This window comes from Martes martes (genome assembly GCF_963455335.1).
Source record: "Martes martes genome assembly, chromosome: 10".
NCBI lineage: Eukaryota > Metazoa > Chordata > Mammalia > Carnivora > Mustelidae > Martes > Martes martes.
In genome coordinates this window covers 18359817-18378551 of record NC_137898.1, presented here as the reverse complement: position 1 = coordinate 18378551, position 18735 = coordinate 18359817, and the positions used below count along the sequence as shown (strand labels likewise).

Genomic DNA, 18735 nt, shown 5'->3' with positions numbered 1-18735 from the left:
GAGCCTGCCTGAGAATAAACTGAACAAGGAGGAAAGCAGAATAGAGACAAAAGAGAGATCAAGCCCTGAAAGCATTGTTCCAGACATGGCTAAAGCCAGGTTCCTCTCAGCTTCTCAGCTGCACAAATCAATACATTTTCGTTTTAAGCTTAAGTCAGTTTCAGGTGGGTTTCTTTCACCCGCAGCTGAAAGAATTCAGACTAATATAACTGATTCTTCTCAGACTAATGATCACAGTAAATCATCCCATTACATAAGATTTTAATGTTGCTTACTCTGGGGTCTTGATCATCTCTGAGAATGATCTCTTCCTCTGGCAGAGAGTGCATAAAAACCGAATTCCACTGACCTGCAGCATTACTACAGAGAAACAAAAAAAGACCACAGTCTGCATTAAAATAACTAAAAGCTTATGCTGTTGATCTATTAAAAGTTTAAAAATAAAATAAAACTTATTTTCAGCAGTCTGGCTTTAGAGAAGTACTCTTAACAGTTTAACAAGCATCTTCCTGAAATTAAAACTCTAACCACAAATCTACAAACAATAACTATCTGCATTTATTATATATTAGACATTATGCTAAGTGCCGTTAAGGGTATTACTCTTATAAGCCCATGATAACTCTAAAGGATGTATTACCCCCATTTTGCAGATGGAGAAAGTGAGGCTTAGGGCATCTCACAACTACTCAGTTTCACAACTGGACTCAAACTGTCATCTGGCACAGAGTTCTGCTTTTTACCATTTTGCTGGAATGCTATCTATAAGGAGTACTCTCATATTTTTTGGGGTGTGACTCAACTGTCTGGGGCAACTATTCCTTTAATTCTGTTCTAGAATAGAAGGTTATGAAGAGCCCCTAAGGTTCAATTAGTTTAATTTCACAGTAAGCTGTATTCCAGGGAAACCTACACAGGTTATTTCAGGGGTTACACAAGTGTTTTATTCAAAATTATTTTTTAATGTGTTTTTTAACTATTGAAACATTTTATACTATTATCATGTATATTACAAGTAGCAGAGACCAAATATACCTAATATTAGAGATTATCAACATATTAAATTGTGTTACAATTTTATACTCATAAAATACTAGTTTTATATACTGGAGTTCATTATTTTTGGAAAAAAAGTGTTTCCTATTTTAAAAAAGTTTCAAAAACACTATACTTGTGCAATCAATGTCTCTTCTTATGATGAGGAAACTGAGAACCCAAAAGGTCTATAGTGTGTTTTGAAAGTTGTGGCTGTCAGAAATATTCTGCTCAGAAGCAAAGAAAACTCCCAAGTTGGAAGTATTTTAGGTATGTTCTATTTCTCCAAGAAATACGGTATTTTCTTTATCTCCCTCAAACCCTAAGAATCCTTTGTTTTAAATCTAAGAGATTAAGAAATGACACAAAATGCAAAAGGAGGAATTTTGGAAAACAGTTAACAACAGGCAAATCCAGGGCTGAATCCTTTCAGTGTGAACACTTGACTTTGGTTCTACATAAAAAGCTCTGTTTTCTAAATATGAAACTCCCTGAGGTGAGGCAGGATGACAGAGGTAAGTGATCCATACTGTTCATAGTTGATGTATTTCACAACAGTTTGGTTTTCAGCATCATGCCACATGGCCCAGATGTCTGTAGAGGTTATGGCAAAGTCAATCAGTGTCTCCTAGGGAGAAATGTGGGGAAAAAGAGGTTAAAATAAGAAAGGGCAAGAGTTTAGAGTGACTTAAATTTGTATCAGTAGGAGAGGTAAAAACATAAAAACAAAAGATAGTACCACAAGAACTTGGTAAAACCCAATTTTGCTTGCATATATCATTAAATATTCTTTTTAGATTTCCATCCCTTTACAACATAGCTGAGTGAGTCAATACTTCTTTCCTGTACTTGTGTGACATGCAAAGGATAATCCAACCTACCTGAGAAGTGAATAGGGAGGAAATGTGATCTAGACTATAGCGGTTATTCTCAGTGCTCACCAGCTGGAAGATGCAGAACTGTTGAAACATAAGTTAATCATTTATTACTTGAAATAATCAACATGCTACTTTTCTAAGAGTTATGAGCATCCAAAAACCAATTTTTAAAAAAGTGTGGTAAAATACACATTACATTTATTTTACCATTTTTTAAAAGAAGATTTTATTTATTTGACAGAGAGCACAAGTAGGCAGAGAGGCAGGCAGAGAGAGAGGGGGAAGCAGAGTCCCCGCCAAGCAGAAAGCCCGATGCGGGGCTCGATTCCAGGACCCTGAGACCATGACCTAAGCCAAAGGCAGAGGCTTTAACCCACTGAGCCACCCAGGTGCCCTTGAAGTATTTAACTCTACTGTCAAACAAAAAATTTCAAACTGAAAAACGATATTTAATGGATATTTTAAGTAATTTTTTTGGATAAAGAAAATTCACTGTATATTGATGTGTGACAATGATTCTATCTTTATAACATAAGCAATTGTCCACAAGGAAGTACTAAAAGAAAATATATAGTAAGTGTCCCTTTTGGGGGAAAAAAATAGCAGTGTATGAAATATGAAAAATATATTTAGTGTTCATATTCATCCTGACCTAGAGCTATATTTTACAAGTTATAGATCTCAACCCCTTAATGGGATATAAATTAATTTAGCGGGTCTCAACCATCATTCAAAAAAAACCAAAGTATCAGAGTTCATCAGTTCATCACTCCTAGAAAAGGTTAAGTTATATTTCATAAAAATTTTTTGTTACATGTAAATCATCACGTATGTGTATAGTAGGCAGTAAAGCAAGGTATTTCTTATTACAGATACTAGCCGAAAAACCAAAATACAAGTTGGAAGAATGCTGGGCTAGTATAGTGCTTCTCAAATTACCTACCTATAGTAAAGGACCAGTTTTTTGTTTTTTTTTTTTAATTTCCAACCTGTTGCAGATTGATACTTTTATAAAATACAGAAACCTTGAATATGATGCCTGTAGCAATGTCAAACCACTAAAAATGTCTCTAAAAGGTTCCTCTCACTTTCTGTAGTTATCTTACTGCAAACCAGTAACCAAGAATTCGTGGCCCAGGAGCAGTCCACAGACCACACACCACAGGTCTGCAGGACTTCTGTTACAGAGCTGTCTTAGTGTTTTAGTTGGAAAACAGGCAGCAAACTTATGATATCAATGAGAACAAGATGCTGGGAATGACCGAAGTAATACACTTACTAAAGAATTAGAATCCAAAGAACCAAAACGAAAATAAGAAACAAATGAAATTAATAGGAATGGACATAAGATATCACACATAAAGAAAAACAGATGTCAGGGCACCTGGGTGGCTCAGTCATTAAGTGTCTGCCTTCGGCTCAGGTCACGATCCCAGGGTCCTGGGATGGAGCCCTGCACTGGGCTCCCTGCTCAGCGGGAAGCCTGCTTCTCCCTCTCCCACTTGCCCTGCTTGTTTTCCTTCTTTCGCTATGTCTCTCTCTGTCAAATAAATAAATAAAATCTTGAAAAAAAAAAAAAAGGAAAAAGAAAAACAGACATCGACTGTGCAGATTAAGGGAAAAAACAGGCTGAAGAGCAGTTTTTGTGAAGGGGGAAAAAAGGATTACAAGTTCATTATGACCCGAAAAGGCCTAACTGCCAAAAAAGCTGATTTGATTTTAGGTTTCATTAATAGAACCACAATGCTTAAAGCGAAGGAAATAATAGCTTTGCTGAGTGCCGCCTGTGGCTCAGGTCATGATCTCAGGGCCCTGGGATCCAGCCCCAAATTGGGCTCCACACTCAGCGGGGAATCTGTTTGTCCTTCTCCCTCTGCCATCTCCACTGCTCATGCTCTCTAAGAAATAAATAAAATCTTAAAAAAAAAAAAAAAAAAGAAGTTCTGCTCAATTTGACACTACTCCTACTTTCAATTCTGAATCTTTTAGAGGAGTGCTTCTCAAAACATAGGCTACAGCTCTTTCAGGGCATCAGTGAGGCTGAAACCCTCTTCTTTAGAATTTTTTTTCCAAGGATTCTCTACATTCAATGTGGGGCTCAAACTCACCACCACTGAGATCAAGAGTCGCACGCATCTATCTATTCATTGAGCCAGCTAGCCACCCAGCCCCCCGTGAGGCTGAAAGTCTTTTTTCTTTTTTCAAGCTTTTCTTTATTTACTTGTTGGGGGGAGAGAGAGAGAGAGAGAGTGAGCATAAGCGGGGAGAGTGGCAGGCAGACGGAGAAGCAGGCTCCCCATTGAGCAAGGAACCCAACTTGGGATTCAATCCCAGGACGCTGGGATCATGGCCTGAGCTGAAGGCAGACCCTTAACTGTCTGAGTCACCCAGGCATCCCTGAAAGTCTTTTCATAATATTATATTATCCTTTTTCACTGTGTTGTTATTTTTGTACTGATGATGCAAAAGCCTAAATAGAGAGTAAAATTATTGGTGTTTTAACACGAATCAAGGCAATGGTACCAAACTGAACACTCTTTCATAATAAAAATACTCAATAAACTAGGAGTAGAAAGGAACTTCCTCAACATAATAAAGGGCACTTATGAAAAATTCATAGCTAACACCATACTCGATGGTGAAACATTGAAATCTTTCTCCCCTAGAACAGCAACAAGACAAAGATATAAGCTCTTCCCACTGCTATTGAATATTGTACTGGAGGATCTATCCACAGCAATTAAGAAAAAAAAAAGGCATTCAATTGACTCAAATGGAAAGGAAGTAATAAAACTGTTTGCAGATGAGGTTATCTTGTATATAAGACATTCTAAGGACTCCACTGTAATACTATTAGAACAGAAAAAAAAATTAGAAAGGGTTGCAAGATATAAAATCAATATATAAAAATCAACTGTATTTCTATAGGCTTGCATTGTGCAATCTGAAAATAAAATTGAGAAAATAATTATTTCATTTCGGGGCACCTGGGTGGCTCAGCGGGTTAAGCCTCTGCCTTCGGCTCAGGTCATGATCTCGGGGTCCTGGGATCAAGCCCCACATTGGGCTCTTCTCAGCAGGGAGCCTGCTTCCTCCTCTCTCTCTGCCTGCCTCTCTGCCTACTTGTGATCTCGCTCTGTCAAATAAATAAATAAAATCTTTAAAAAAAAAAAAGTTCTCTTCCAAAAAAAAAATAATTATTTCATTTCAATAATTTCATTTACACTAGCAATAAAATACACTAGCATTTAGACTAGGAATTAAATACTTAGGAATAAACAGATCAAAAGAATTGCAAAACTTATACTCTGAAAACTACAGAACATTGTAAAAAGAAATTAAAGAAGATCTAAATAAATAGAAAAGCATCCCCTGTTTATGGACCAAAAGACTTAATATTGCTAAATGGCAATACTGTCCAATATTATCCATAGAACCAACATTATCTCTTTCAGAATCTGTCAAATAAGAGATATTGGTCTCTGTCCCAGCTCCTGATCCTGAGCTAAAAAAGCTTGTATTTGGGGTGCCTGGGTGGCTCAGTCGTTAAGTGTTTTTTTCTTCGGCTCAGGTCATGATCCCAGGGTCCTGGGACTGAGCCCCGCATCAGGCTCCCTACTCAGCTTGAAGCCTGCTTCTCCCTCTCGCATTCCCTCTGCTCATGTTCCCTCTCTTGTTGTGTCTCTGTCAAACAAATAAATAAAATCTTTAAAAAAAAAAGCTTATATTTTCCTAAGTGATGGAAATGATAGGGGCATCTTATACAGAGCCCTCAAATCCCTTCGAATTTCCTAGGCGATGCCTTTTTTTTTTTTTTTTAAAGTAGGCTCCACACCCAATATGGGGCTCCAACTCACCCAGAGATCAAGAGTCACATGTTCTACTGAATGAGCCAGCCAGGCGCTCTGGAAACACCTTTTTTCTTTACTTTTTTTTTTTTTTTAAGATTTTATTTATTTATTTGACAGACAGAGATCACAAGTAGGCAGAGAGAGAGAGAGAGAAGAGGAAGCAGGCTCTCCGCCGAGCAGAGAGCCCGATGTGGGGCTCGATCCCAGGAGCCTGGGATCATGACCCAAGCCGAAGGCAGAGGCTTTAACCCACTGAGCCACCCAGGCGCCCCAAGGAAACACCTTTTTTCTAATGAGGTGACTCCTGGATAGCTTCAGGATAAGGGCTGGTCACCAGGGAAACCAAGCCATGATTAAAGTCTGGAACATTCAGCCCCAAGCCCATTTTCTGGGGAGGGGAGAGAGGCTAGAGATCGAGTTAATAATGGATCATGTCTATGTCATGATGCTTCCATAAAAATTCCTGAAGTACAGTATACGGAAAGCTTCTAGACTTAATGGCCGTGAACACAGCCATGTGCCAGGAGGGTGGCACGCCCCAACATGACAGGGACAGAGGCCCCTGAACTCAGAACCCTTCTGGACTCATTCTCTATACTCCTTCTTCTAGTTGTTCATCTGTACCCTTCATCATACAGTAAACTGGCAAATGTTAGTTAGTATTTCCCAGAGTTCTGTGGGCTACTCCAAGAAACTGAGACAAGGATAGGGTCATGGGATGAATCAAGAGCGCAAGGGATAAAGGGGCACCTGGGTGGCTCAGCTAGTTTAATGTCTGACTCTTGGTTTCAGCTCAGGTCATGATCTCAGGGTTGAGAGATTGAGCCCTGCATTGGGCTCTGCACTCAGCAGGGAGTCTGTTTGGGATTCTTTCTCTCCCTTGACAGCCCCCTCCAACTTCTCTCAAATCATAAATAAATAAATCTTTAAAAAAAGACCCAAAGGCGGTAAAAAGAGTATCCACATTTGGCTTAGAGTCTAGGTGCATGAGCAGGGTGAGGGCTTCCACACATAGGTAGAAGGGTGGGATGTATGATGAGGGTATCCACAGAGAGTAGCAGTCTATGTTGGTGATTAGAGCCCAAGGAGGGGAAGAGGGTGTCCACTGAATGGGGGTGGCAGAGAATCAGCCCAGATAAAGAAGGCATCCAGATGGAGGAGCAACCTGTAGTTGGGCATCAGAGCCCAAGAGAAGTGAAAGGGGCACCCAGATGGGCGCCCCCAGCACAGTGAGGAAAAACCCTACCTCACCGGAATGTTATCAGGATTAAATGGATAATATGTGTAAAGTATGTGAGCCCAGAGTAAGCACAGTCCAAGCATTTGCTATTAATGTACTTAAGGGGCCTGGCATCATACCAAACAGAGTATCCAACAAATGGCTGTTTACTCTATGATTACACAGTTGTATTATGCCCTAAATACCTCATCTACATACAACAACTACTGTCTGGGAGATAAGCAAAATTATTTCTAAAAATTTACGTCCCTCCAACCACTTAGTAACACCTACCTCCCTTTCATAACTCCATTTTTCCACCCAGATATCGAAATTGGCTCTTTCTTGTTCAGCTTTAGTTAACTTTTCCTTTTAGATGTCTTTAAACTCTCTATTCCCTTTAATCCTAACTTCTTCAAGATCTTTAAATTCACATATTAGCACAAAACCCATCATCTCCATGGAAACACCACTTGAAACACCTACACTGGTATGAAGAGCTTAAACAGACTCAATGAATCTATAGGTCCCTCCCATATCGGTACCTACTGCATAGCTTGACAGAGGTCTCATTTGTTTCCTACCTGTCCTTGTTTGGGCGCATGCATGTACACCCCTATGTAGAGTCCCATGGAAGGGGAGTAAGCAAGTCGTAGTTTATGTCCAGTCCCAGCAGCGAGCCGAAGGTCTTTAAACGTGGGAACATACTCCAGCATGTCAGCTGCCATCAGGCACATCTGGTCCTGCCCAAGATGAATCAACAAGTAGTGTCAAAGAAAATCCAAGCTAGAAAAACAAACTCCTTCCCTTTCAAAAGGAGGTACATCCATTACATCTACCACTCTTTCTCTTTTATCTGCTGAAGGACACTATAGTTTTTTGTTTTGTTTTGTTTTTTTAAAGGCTGAGATGAAAATATCTATTCAGTCTAATAAATAAAGCCATCAACTGTTTTATGAATCTTAAAAACTACTTTATTGGGCAACCCATTCGGGACCCCTCTCTCTCTAGAGAGCTTTCTTTCTTTCCTTTTTGTTCTCACCTTCACTTAATAAACTTTCAACTCACCTTTTAAAAAAAATAAACAAAACTATCTTATCAACCTGTATTTAAAAAACGCATTTGATCCTTTTTTATTTTTTTTTTAAGATTTTATTTATTTGACAGACGGAGATCACAAGCAGGCAGAAAGGCAGGCAGAGAGAGAGAGGGAAGCAGGCTCCCCAGCGAGCAGAGAGCCCCATGTAGGGCTCGATCCCAGGACCCTGAGACCATGACCTGAGCCGAAGGCAGAGGCTTTGACCCACTGAGCCACCCAGGCGCCCCATGATCTTTTTTTAAAAACATTTTTTCCTCTTAAGTGAAGAGCATTCTCTGCACTATTTTAATTCTGTAGGATTCATAATTTAAAAGAGAGATATATATATACATAGAAATGTGTGAAAAATCAAGCTAAATGGAACTGAGTCTAGAAATGGCCTGTGATTTCCAAACTAAGTGATCTTAATGATCTTTCAGAGAAACAGCAAGATTGATTTCAATTTTCTTACAATTCACAGTTCTATTTTAATTTATAGTAACTATAAATGTAGCATTTACCTTGTAAGACCACATTCGTAGTTTATGATCCTGGCACAGAGCAAAGATGAAGGCATCGTGCTCAACGCAATGAACAGCAAGAGCGAAGGGACGATCGGAAAGCCCCTGGTCACCTCTAAAAACATAAGGCCCAATTTTTGGGTTTCACTGTTATAAATACTGGATTAGAATTTGTAATTAAAAAGATAAAACAAAGTTATAAATGTACACTCTTAAAAGAAGGAGCCAAGAATTTATATACTGGTATAAGATAATTGTATTTTCCAGTGATTTATAATCAATCACTATGATACATTTTAAGGCTCTACATAAGACAGGAATAGAGTTCTAATCATCAAAAATTTCCTACTTCTAGTATTCTATAAAATCAGATTTGTTAAGTCAGGGAAGAGCACCGAATGGAATATTGTGAGAATATTTACAGAAAATCACATTCTGCAATCAAGGTGTCCAAGATGTGGCTCTCCTCAGATAGAATGTGATGTTTTACAGACTCTTCTCCTTTTCAGTATAATGCTTATCTGCCTTAGAGTAAGACTGGAATTACTAACAGGTGCTGACCAGTGCAAAAATTACATTCTTGGGCCCTCTGATTTACCCACCAGACACCACTTACCTGATGGCTGTTGGCATCCAGCCTATAAGCAGTCGTTGCATTACTGAACTCTGTTTCAGCTCCACAACTGACACCGTCCCTATGAGATTGAGAACAGACCAATGAGATCCAAGGCACCTCTGGATCAGACTCAGAGAAACACAATAACAAGGATGCAGCCATGAATAAGGCCTTATAACAGGTGACAGGTTTCTACATTTCTATACGAAGAAGTTTTAGCATGCAGCCTATCCACATACATACCACTTAAGATACTTGGAATCATTCTTGGATCAATAAATTTGGCACTAACACATTCCTAGGAAAAACTTCTGCCATTTACCAATAGTAACCCTATTGGTGCTCAGAACAATCATTCTTTCCAAAACAATCACTGGTTTCCTTCCGCATGCCAGGCACAGTTCCAGATGCTGAAGATGTAGCAGTAAACAACATATAAAAAAACACCTGTCCTCATGGAATTTATATTCCACAGGGAGGAGGGCAGAAGCCGAAACATTAAACTATATTAAGCAGAATGGTAATAGGTGAAAACAGAAACAGTACAGTGAATGCTGTGTTGGGGGTGGTGCACGTGTACGTGCAGTTTTGAAAAGGATGGTCAGGGAAGGCCTCACACTGATGGATCATTGAGTAAAGACCCAGAGGAGTTGAGGGAATGAGCCAAGTTAGTCGCTGGAGAAAGACTATCTCAGGCAAAAGCCCTGACGTGGGAGTGTGCCCAGTATGCTCAAGGAACTTCAAGAAGGCAGGAGACTGGTGCATAGAAGTGAAGGGGGGGGGTGGGTGGGGAAGAAGCTGAGGTTAGAGAAGCAGCAGGGGGTCACTGTAAGATAATGTAAGGACTTTGGGTTTATTCAGAATCATCTGAAGAACAAACCCACACCCAAGGGCTTTGAACAATGGAGTGACATGGTTCTACTAAGGTTTTAAATGTACCAGTCTGTCCCAGAAGTCTCTGTAGAGAGGTTAAGGAGAGGTCTGAGAGGTACTTAGGAAGCTAATGCAATAATCCAGGAAGAGACAGTGGTGACTTGGAGGAGGTTATCAGCAGCTGAACTTCCTTGCGTCAATTAATTTATTTTAATTATAGAACCTTAACCTGAAGGTAGATAAGCAGTCAACACCTCTCTACTATAGACCTTAGAATAGGCTATCTTGTAGTCATCTGGCTTCCCACACTCCAAAAAGGCTTACAATTCCTCATCCACTGTATAAAATCTTACTTTCTCAGAAAAAAGGAAAAAACCAGTAAAAGCATTACAGACTCCTTAGGCAAGCAACACTGAATGATCATTTCAGGGGGAGTAGAGAAGCAGTTCTTGCCATGGATGATGGGTATAGATTTCAAAGGTTTTAGTGACAACACTCCTTGTTTAAAGTTAAATCCAAGTTCGGTTCCCATTCTTACCAGGTATGTCATAAGGAGGTAGTTTAAGAACAAAGATTCCCCCAGAAGCAGATGGTAGAGCAAACAGAGCCTCCCCATCATGGCTAAGCCAGGCTGCTGAGGTGGTAGAATTAGGGGAGAGTCCAGGTACAGCTGGGATTAATTGAGAGTTGCAAGGGTCCCTGAAATCAACTTTTCCAATGTCAGTAAATATGGACTGCATCTGACTTTCAATTACCAACTCCTGTGGAGTAATGAAAAAGAAAAACTTGTTAAATCAAAATAAGCTGAATTTTGCTCAGTTTCTTTCAATTGCTATAAAACCTTTTTTTTTTTTAAAGATTTTATTTATTTGAGAGAGAGAGAGAGCGCGCGCACGAGCGAGCTCATAAGCTCAAGAAGGAGCGGGGGGAGGGGCAGAGGGAAACAGAGAAGCAGACTCAGACTCCCCAATGAGGGAGAAGCCTGAGGCAGGGCTTAATCCCAGGATCCCGAGATCATGACCTGAGCCAAAGTCAGATGCTTAATCGACTGAGCCACCCAGGTGCCCCTACAAAAGTCTTTAAAGTAAGAAATGACTGATCCTAAAAGGAAAGCGATTTTTTTACACTTGATCTTAGCCAAAAGGCCGAAAAGCGATAGGAAAGCGATTTTTTTTAGATAAAAATTATTTCTTCAACTTAAAAATATGTCTGATCATTTTAAATAGTAACTATCAAAGTATGCTTGGTGAGAGGTAACAAATCCAATTTTCCTTCAATTTCCAAAGGACACTGCTCCAACATTAAATTTCTGATAGCCAGGGTAGTCTGAGAAATAAGGGATATTACCCTTAACCAACTTACACTCCTATACATCCGGGAAGGGTGTGGTAAAAGTAATCTGTGCACTGTTTGATTGGTTAATATCAAGATTATCACATGATTCTGAGTCTCAGAGACATGAACCCCTCCAGGTAAGACGATGCAATTTTGGAATTTGAGGCGAACTGTATTATTCAACAGATTTACGTCCAGTGACTCTTCTACCAGCTCCAATGTGTCTCCAGAGGTCTTCCTATTAAAAAAGAGACATTTGTTTACAAGGTTTATGCTTTTCTTTTCTAATTGACTCTTGTTTTGAAATATATGGGAATAGTTTCCAAGTGAATTTTCCCAATTTGAAGGTTTTGGGTAAACAAATTCAGATCAATTTTACAATCCAAACCATCACAATATGTTCATTTACAAAACATAGCATAATATAAAATTCAAATCTTATTATATGATTCTCTGTTCAATGGAGGCATTTCCAAACTCGATGACCCATTTATTTAGAACAATGATATTCAACACAATTAAGCTCCACTATAAAGACAATTCACACCACATCCCCCATTACTTGCAGTGTAATGTGGCCTCCACTATTACAGTGACCTTAATAAACGTGACTATTTCCCCTTCTGTGACTAGCTGCTGCTAGGCAGGATGCAGGGCAGACTTCTTCAGGCGCATCTCTGCCATATGGTAGCCTTGGATCATAGAAAACACCATGCTGGGAAAGCCCTAACTTCTCATCACCTGTTTACCATACCGCCTGCATCTGCCCCCAAAGAGCAAGTCTCCTTCCAGTAATTCAAGGGCAATCTCTAACTTTACCAAGTATATCCCTCCTGCGTCCGTCTCTCCTTCCAAAGCCTTCTCTCCACATTCAGATATGCTCTTCCCTGGCCTCACTCTTTCCGTCACCCTGTTAATGCCTTGATCTGGCCATTCCAATTTCTCCTTTCCCTCCATGGCCACATCTTGTTTATTTCCTCACCTCCCTCATACTCTTCAACCTGCCCTCTTCTCACCAAGGTCACCACACCAATTCCAATCAACGGATTCCTCAGTTCTGCTCTTATACTTGACCTCTTTGCAGCATTCCACACACCTGACCATGTTGTCCTGAAAAGTCTCTTTCTTGACTTCTATAATACCACCCTCTTCTGGTTTTATTCCGCCATCTCTAGGTACTCCTTCTCTTCTTTGACCAGGTGCCTACTTTTTATTTCTCAAACCCTGATCCTGGGTCATCGTACCTGCTCACTGTACACATTCTCTTGAAGCACATCTTATCCACTCCCAAAGTTGTATGCGCCATGTGAATTCTTTTTTTTTTTTTTAAAGATTTTATTTATTTATTTGGCAGAGAGAGAGATCACAAGTAGGCAGAGAGGCAGGCAGGGAGGCAGGCAGAAAGAGAGGGGGAAGCAGGGTCCCTGCTGAGCAGAGAGCCCGATGCGGGCCTCGATCCCAGGATCCTGAGACCGTGACCTGAGCTGAAGGCAGAGGCTTTAACTGAGCCACCCAGGCGCCCCGCCATGTGAATTCTGATGATTTCCTAGGGTTCCCTTCTGGTAACTCATGGTATGTCATCAGCACAAGTTTCTGGATCTTCAACCTCATCTCTGAACAACTGCTTCAACTTCCTGCCTATGGTTAAAGCTGGGTCCTGGATCTTGCCTGAGCCCCTGGAGCCCTCTCTAATGGTAGTAAGCTTTCTCTACCACACTCCCTTTAGGGGGGCCTCAAGGTCGAGCACATTTGTCTTGCTTGCTCCTCACTGCCATTCTGGGTCATTGTTCCTCCCTCTCTGCCCAAACCACTCAGCTTTCAAGTGTGTGCAACTAGAAACCACCTGTGACCCCTGCCCACTGCAGTTCCCTATAGACCTCTTTCATTCCTTGAAGACTAGCTCCTGCTCAGTCACTCTCTCCCATACTTCCACTGCCATATCTTTACTTTTTCAAATATCCCACTTTCTTCAATTCCCCTCCTTTAGTGATTGCCCTTGACTGCATATAAATACACTGGTATATTTCTCCCACACCCTGGCATTGTCTTCCTGCTACCATTTGATTCCTCTGCTTCTCTCATAGTAATGCTCCTTAAGAGACCTGTTCTGTTCTCACAATTCCTGTCCTCTTCTTCTCTCTAGAGCTCAGCCACTTTGGGTGTTTGTACCATAATAGGAGCAGTTTCCAGCAAGGTCACCAATGATCTCCACCATTCAAAGGTCTATTTTCACTTCTCTGACTTACATGCAGTATTTAAAAGTTTTTCATTCTTCTTCTCCTTGAAATATTTCCGTTAGCTTCTGGGATACCACTCTCTTTTTCCTTCAACTCTTTACTTCCCTAGCTATTCCTTCCTAGTCTCCTTATCTTCCTAAATATTGGAGTGCCCCAGTGGTTAGTCCTCAGACATCTTTTCTCTCATCCACACAAGTTTTCAACAGAAGGCTCTTCTAGCCTACTCCCTAAGGACATTTAACAGTTACGTGGAGATATTTTTGCTTGTCACAACTGGGAGGGGGATGCTATTGGTCTGAAGTGGGTAGAGACCAGGGATGCTGCTCAATATCCCACAATGTATAGGACAGCCCCCCACAACAAAGACTTTTCTGGCCCCAAATGCCAATAGAGGAGGTGATCTCATTCAATGTAACAGCTTTAAATGCCATCTAATGCCAGCAATTCCCAAATCTGTAGCTTCAGCCCAAAATTTCCAATGGACTGGATACTGCTTTAACACTTCCATTTGGGTATCTAACAGGGATTTCAAATGAAAACTGTCCAAAACAGAATGCCTAGACTAGCAAACCTGAAAAACACCTGGTCACCTGCACTCTTTTCCAACTCAATTATTGGCATCTCTGTAACTTCCAGTTGCTCCAGCCAAAAATCTTGAGATCACCCTTGACTCTTCTCTTTCTGTATACTCTAACCTGATCCGGTAGTAATTCTATCAAACTCATCTTTTTTCTTTCTAAAGATTTTATTTATCTGAGAGAGAAAGCATGCACGTGCACGAGAGCCAGGTGAGGGGCAGAGGGAGAAGCAGGCTCTCCGCTGAGCAGGGAGCCCAACTTAGGGCTCTATCCCAGGACCCCAACTTGGGGCTTTATCCTGGGGCCCCGGGATCATGATCTGAGCCAAAGGCAGATGCTCAACCAACTGAGCCACCCAGGCGCCCCCTAACAAAGTCTTCTTTAAAACATATCCACAATCAGAATATTTCTCACTGCCTCTACTAATACCACCCTGGTCTAAGCTGCCATCATCTCTTGTCTGGTAATATGGCACCAACCTCCTAATCGGTCTCCCTGCTCCCAAACTTTCCCGGCTATATGCTGTTCTCATCATAGCAGCCATAGCAATCCGCTAAAAACACAACTTAGATCATGTCATTCCTCCACTTAAAACTCTTCAATGGCTTCTTGCCATCTAACTCTGTAAAAGTCAAAGCCTTAAAATCACCAATAAAACCCTGATTTGACCCCTGGCTACTTTATTATAATCTATCCTTTGATCACTCAGGGGCAGACTCCTGCTGGCCCCTTGCCATTCTTTAACATAACAAACAAGCTCCTGTCTCAAGGTTCTTTGCATTTTGGTTCCTTTTTCTTGGAAGGTTCTACCTGAAAATCTTATTCCCCAGATTACTTCCTCTGCTCAAATGCCAACTTATCACTGGGTCTTTCCCAAATAAAAGATCCAGCTCCTGCAGGCATCCCCCTTCCCTTCCATCCCTGTTCTCTATTCCACTTATCACTGGACAAACTTACTTATTTTGGGGGATTCCTCTTGTTTACTGGCTATCTGCCTTCTCAAGGGCAGGGAATTTGTTTTGTTCCCTACTGTATTCTCAGTCCTTAAACACTGACTAGAACATATTAGGCACTAAAAAGTATTTCTTTTTCTTTTTCTTTTTTTTTTAAGATTTTATTTATTTATTTGAGAGACAGAGAGAGAGAGAGAGAGAGAGAGAGAGAGAGCATGACAGGGGAGAAAGTCAGAGGGAGAAGCAGACTCCCTGTGGAGCCGGGAGCCCGATGTGGGATTCAATCCAGGGACTCTGGGATCATAACCTGAGCCCAAGGCAGCTGTTTAATCAACTGAGCCAACCAGGTGCCCTAAAAAGTATTTCTTAAATGAGATTTGTATGTCTAACATAAGTCTCTCTTCTGAGCCTTGGACCTATAAATTTCAATGCCTACATGATATTTCTGAAGGGCTGCTATAATGGGTACTTCAAATTTAATGTATCTGAAAGAATTATTCACATCTCTCCAAAATCCATCTTCTGTCTTCTGTATATTAGTGAAATGCAACCCTGCCACTCAATATCTTGTTAGTGATATCAGAAACCAGGGAACTGTCTTTCCTCCCTCCATTTCCCTTCCCATCTTTTACCCCACGTTCAGTCTAACACCAAGCCCTAATAAAGCTACCTTCTAAATGCATCTTAAATCCATCTATTTTTCCTTTCCTAACTACTCCCACAACTGAACCACCAGCATCTCTTACTCGGTAAGAGCAAGAGCAAGATCTTTTTTTGTATAATATCTATCTAATCCAAATTCATTTTCCATGAAGTAAACAGATTTTTTCTTTATGAAATTTGGTTTATGCTAGTAAAGAGTTAGTAACTTTTTTTTTTTAAAAGAAGTTATTTATTTATTTGACAGGCAGAGATCACTATTAGGCAGAGAGGCAAGCAGAGAGAGAGAAGGAAGCAGGTTCCCCGCTGAGCAGAGAGCCCAATGTGGGGCTCGATCCCAGGACCCTGAGATCATGACCTGAGCTGAAGGCAGAGGCTTTAACCCACTCAGCCACCCAGGGGCCTCAAGAGTTAGTAACTCTTTAAGACCCTTCAATGATTATTCAATGTACTTGGGGAAAAAAGTCCAAAGTCCTTAGGAAGGATGAGTCCTGCTTACCACCCCTGCCATCCCCCAGGCTCAGCATCTCTCACATCACTTTCCATTTCACCCACTGCACTTAAGCCACACAGACTTCCAGGCAGTTCCTCAAATCTGCCCAGGTCTTTCTATCTTATAGATTTTGCATATGGTGATCCTATATGCAGACAGCTCTCTCTCCAACCACCTGCCTCGGCAACTTTTCATCCTACAGATCTCAGATTAAGCGTGATATCCGTGAAGACCTTCCCTGTCCCACCAATAACACTGGTCCTCTCATAAACCTCTCACAGCCCCTATACTTTTCCTCTAAGCCAAATATGAAAACTTTATGTTTATACACCTATGTTGTGGTCCCTTTCATGATTTTTTTTCCTTCATAAAATTGCCCCATGAAAGATGGCTCCATATCTATTGTCAGACAGCTACAACATCTTCCATGATGGAAACAGTGGTTGTTTTTGTTCACCACTTCATCTCTAGTAAACTCAGCAGAATGCATGACATGAAGAAGCTCAAATGTATTCCAAGAACGGAAGAAGCTGTAGAATACATTGAGTTCAAGTTTAAAACTCGTCTTCGGGGCTTTATCCCATAAGCTGCATTTCCTCTGCTTTTAGTGCTGCCTGAAAGGGCACCTCTCCTAGAAGTTTGTGTCTCCTTAATTTTCTCCTGATTCAGAAATCAAGAGAAAACAGTGTTTCTTTTTTCCTGACTGTCCATTACTGTCTTAGAGAAGGACACTCTGGCCAAGAGCCGCGAAAATTCAAAAGCCGAACAATCCGACCTTCCAGGGGGGTTCGGCGAACACAGCACTTACCAATGAATGAACCTGTTTCTGGTGACGGAGAACAACTTGCCACTTTCCATATAGCAGAAGCCTCCCGCGCTCTCACCGTATTTCACGGCTCCAGCCAAGGCATTTGCAGTCCCTGCAAAAGGAGAGTGGTCAACCTGCATACCTGGTTCTCTCGGGATGACAGAGACTGAGGGCGCTGAGAAAGCAGAGGGTGACGATTGACAATCCACACGAAGAGAAAGGGAAGAAAGCAGGACGAAGTAGGACACTACGGGAGCTATGATCCCAGGGCTATAGGCATGTGGACTTAGAGTATGAACCCGGGGTCAGAGATTTAAGGACCCATGAGAGGAGACCGAGGGGAAGGATCGGATCGCGTCCTCCTTGGCTGCTTTCGTACCGATGCCGGAAACTGTGAATTCCCGAAAGTGTCTCGGCCTCTCGCGCTCAGCACCGCTGAGCTCCACGAAGCTCCGTTCCAGGGCTCCCGCCGCCGCCATCTTCCCGCCGCCGCCGCAAGGCCCGACGGGACGCGAGCTAGGCCGGGCGGCTATCGTCACTTCCGGGGGCGGGGAGGATGGAGTTGCGGACAGGTGAGGAATCCTGCGGAGAAGGAGGGTACGATTGTTCGTTGCGAGGCTTCAGTTGGTTGGAGAACGAGAGTGGACAGGGTCCCAGAAGACAAAGGGGCATGGGGAACCCACTCTGCTTGCGGGAACTTTAGCCTGGCCGGGTGGGACATCCCCTCGGGGGCGGTACCCTTTTCCCGGCGTCCTCAGGGTAGGGGGCGGGGCCAGGTTTGTTTCCATTTTGAAAACCCGGGCGCGGGCGGTGGGGTTGAGCTTCCCGGGAGGGGCGAGGTCCGGAGAGTCCGGGTGGCCGAGCGCCCTCTACCGGGCTCCGAGTTCGCCGTCACCCTTCTCTGCGTCGGGGTGGTGGTCTGTACACTGGCTGGTCTCCTTTTTGGCCTTCAGCGACACGTGGTATGGGGAGAGGGCGAGTACTGGGGAGAGGAGATCTTTTGTGTTGGAATCTTTTAGAGAGACTGAATTCGTGCATTCTGGTGTTCTGAAACGCAATGCGTTCAGTAAAACGTTGATGCAACTCGCTGTGGTTATCTAAATGCTGAAAGGAATTTGCCTTTCATCCCGTCCCTGATCTGGATGTTTGTAAGAAATTGTGCCTTTACCGGTGTCTAGGGCACAGTAGATGCTCAGTACTGGGAAAAATGCTGATTTTCATGGGAAAAGGATTTTTCCTCGATAGTCAACGTTTGTTAAGCAGTTCTGTTATTCTTGTTATCACCAGTGAATGCAACCCTTCTCTATCATTCTGTTTTATTGATTCTATTCTGACCACTCCCCCCACCACCTCATCTTTCCAGCTTGCTCCTAGGACTCCAGGTCTAGCAAGGAACCCAGGAACCATTGTTCTACCACCTTTTCACTGTTCCCATTTCCTTGAGATTTCCTTCTTACTCTGCCTTTTTTTTTTTTTAAGATTTTATTTATTTATTAGTCAGAGAGAGAGAGAGAGAGAGAGAGCGCGCGCACAGGCAGAGGCAGAGGGTGAAGCAGGCTCCCTGCCAAGCAAGGAGCCTGACGTGGGACTCGATCCTAGG

At 42.0% G+C, this 18735-nt stretch overlaps 1 protein-coding gene across 2 annotated transcripts in view; it reads right to left on the bottom strand.

Annotated features, from left to right (window-relative positions):
• Positions 1 to 17625, bottom strand: part of NUP160 (nucleoporin 160) — a 49027-nt gene extending 31402 nt beyond the window's left edge. For both annotated transcript variants that reach the window (XM_080817741.1, XM_080817742.1), the window contains exons 1-10: positions 17515 to 17625; positions 17136 to 17247; positions 11434 to 11644; positions 10610 to 10832; positions 9199 to 9277; positions 8583 to 8697; positions 7568 to 7726; positions 1917 to 1994; positions 1566 to 1663; positions 276 to 360 (exon numbers count right to left, since the gene is read on the bottom strand). In XM_080817741.1, coding sequence (XP_080673867.1) covers positions 276 to 360; positions 1566 to 1663; positions 1917 to 1994; positions 7568 to 7726; positions 8583 to 8697; positions 9199 to 9277; positions 10610 to 10832; positions 11434 to 11644; positions 17136 to 17247; positions 17515 to 17614 — 1260 coding nt within the window. In that variant the 5' untranslated portion in view covers positions 17615 to 17625. The remainder of the gene's footprint in view (positions 1 to 275; positions 361 to 1565; positions 1664 to 1916; positions 1995 to 7567; positions 7727 to 8582; positions 8698 to 9198; positions 9278 to 10609; positions 10833 to 11433; positions 11645 to 17135; positions 17248 to 17514) is intronic.
• Positions 17626 to 18735: the final 1110 nt, after the last annotated feature.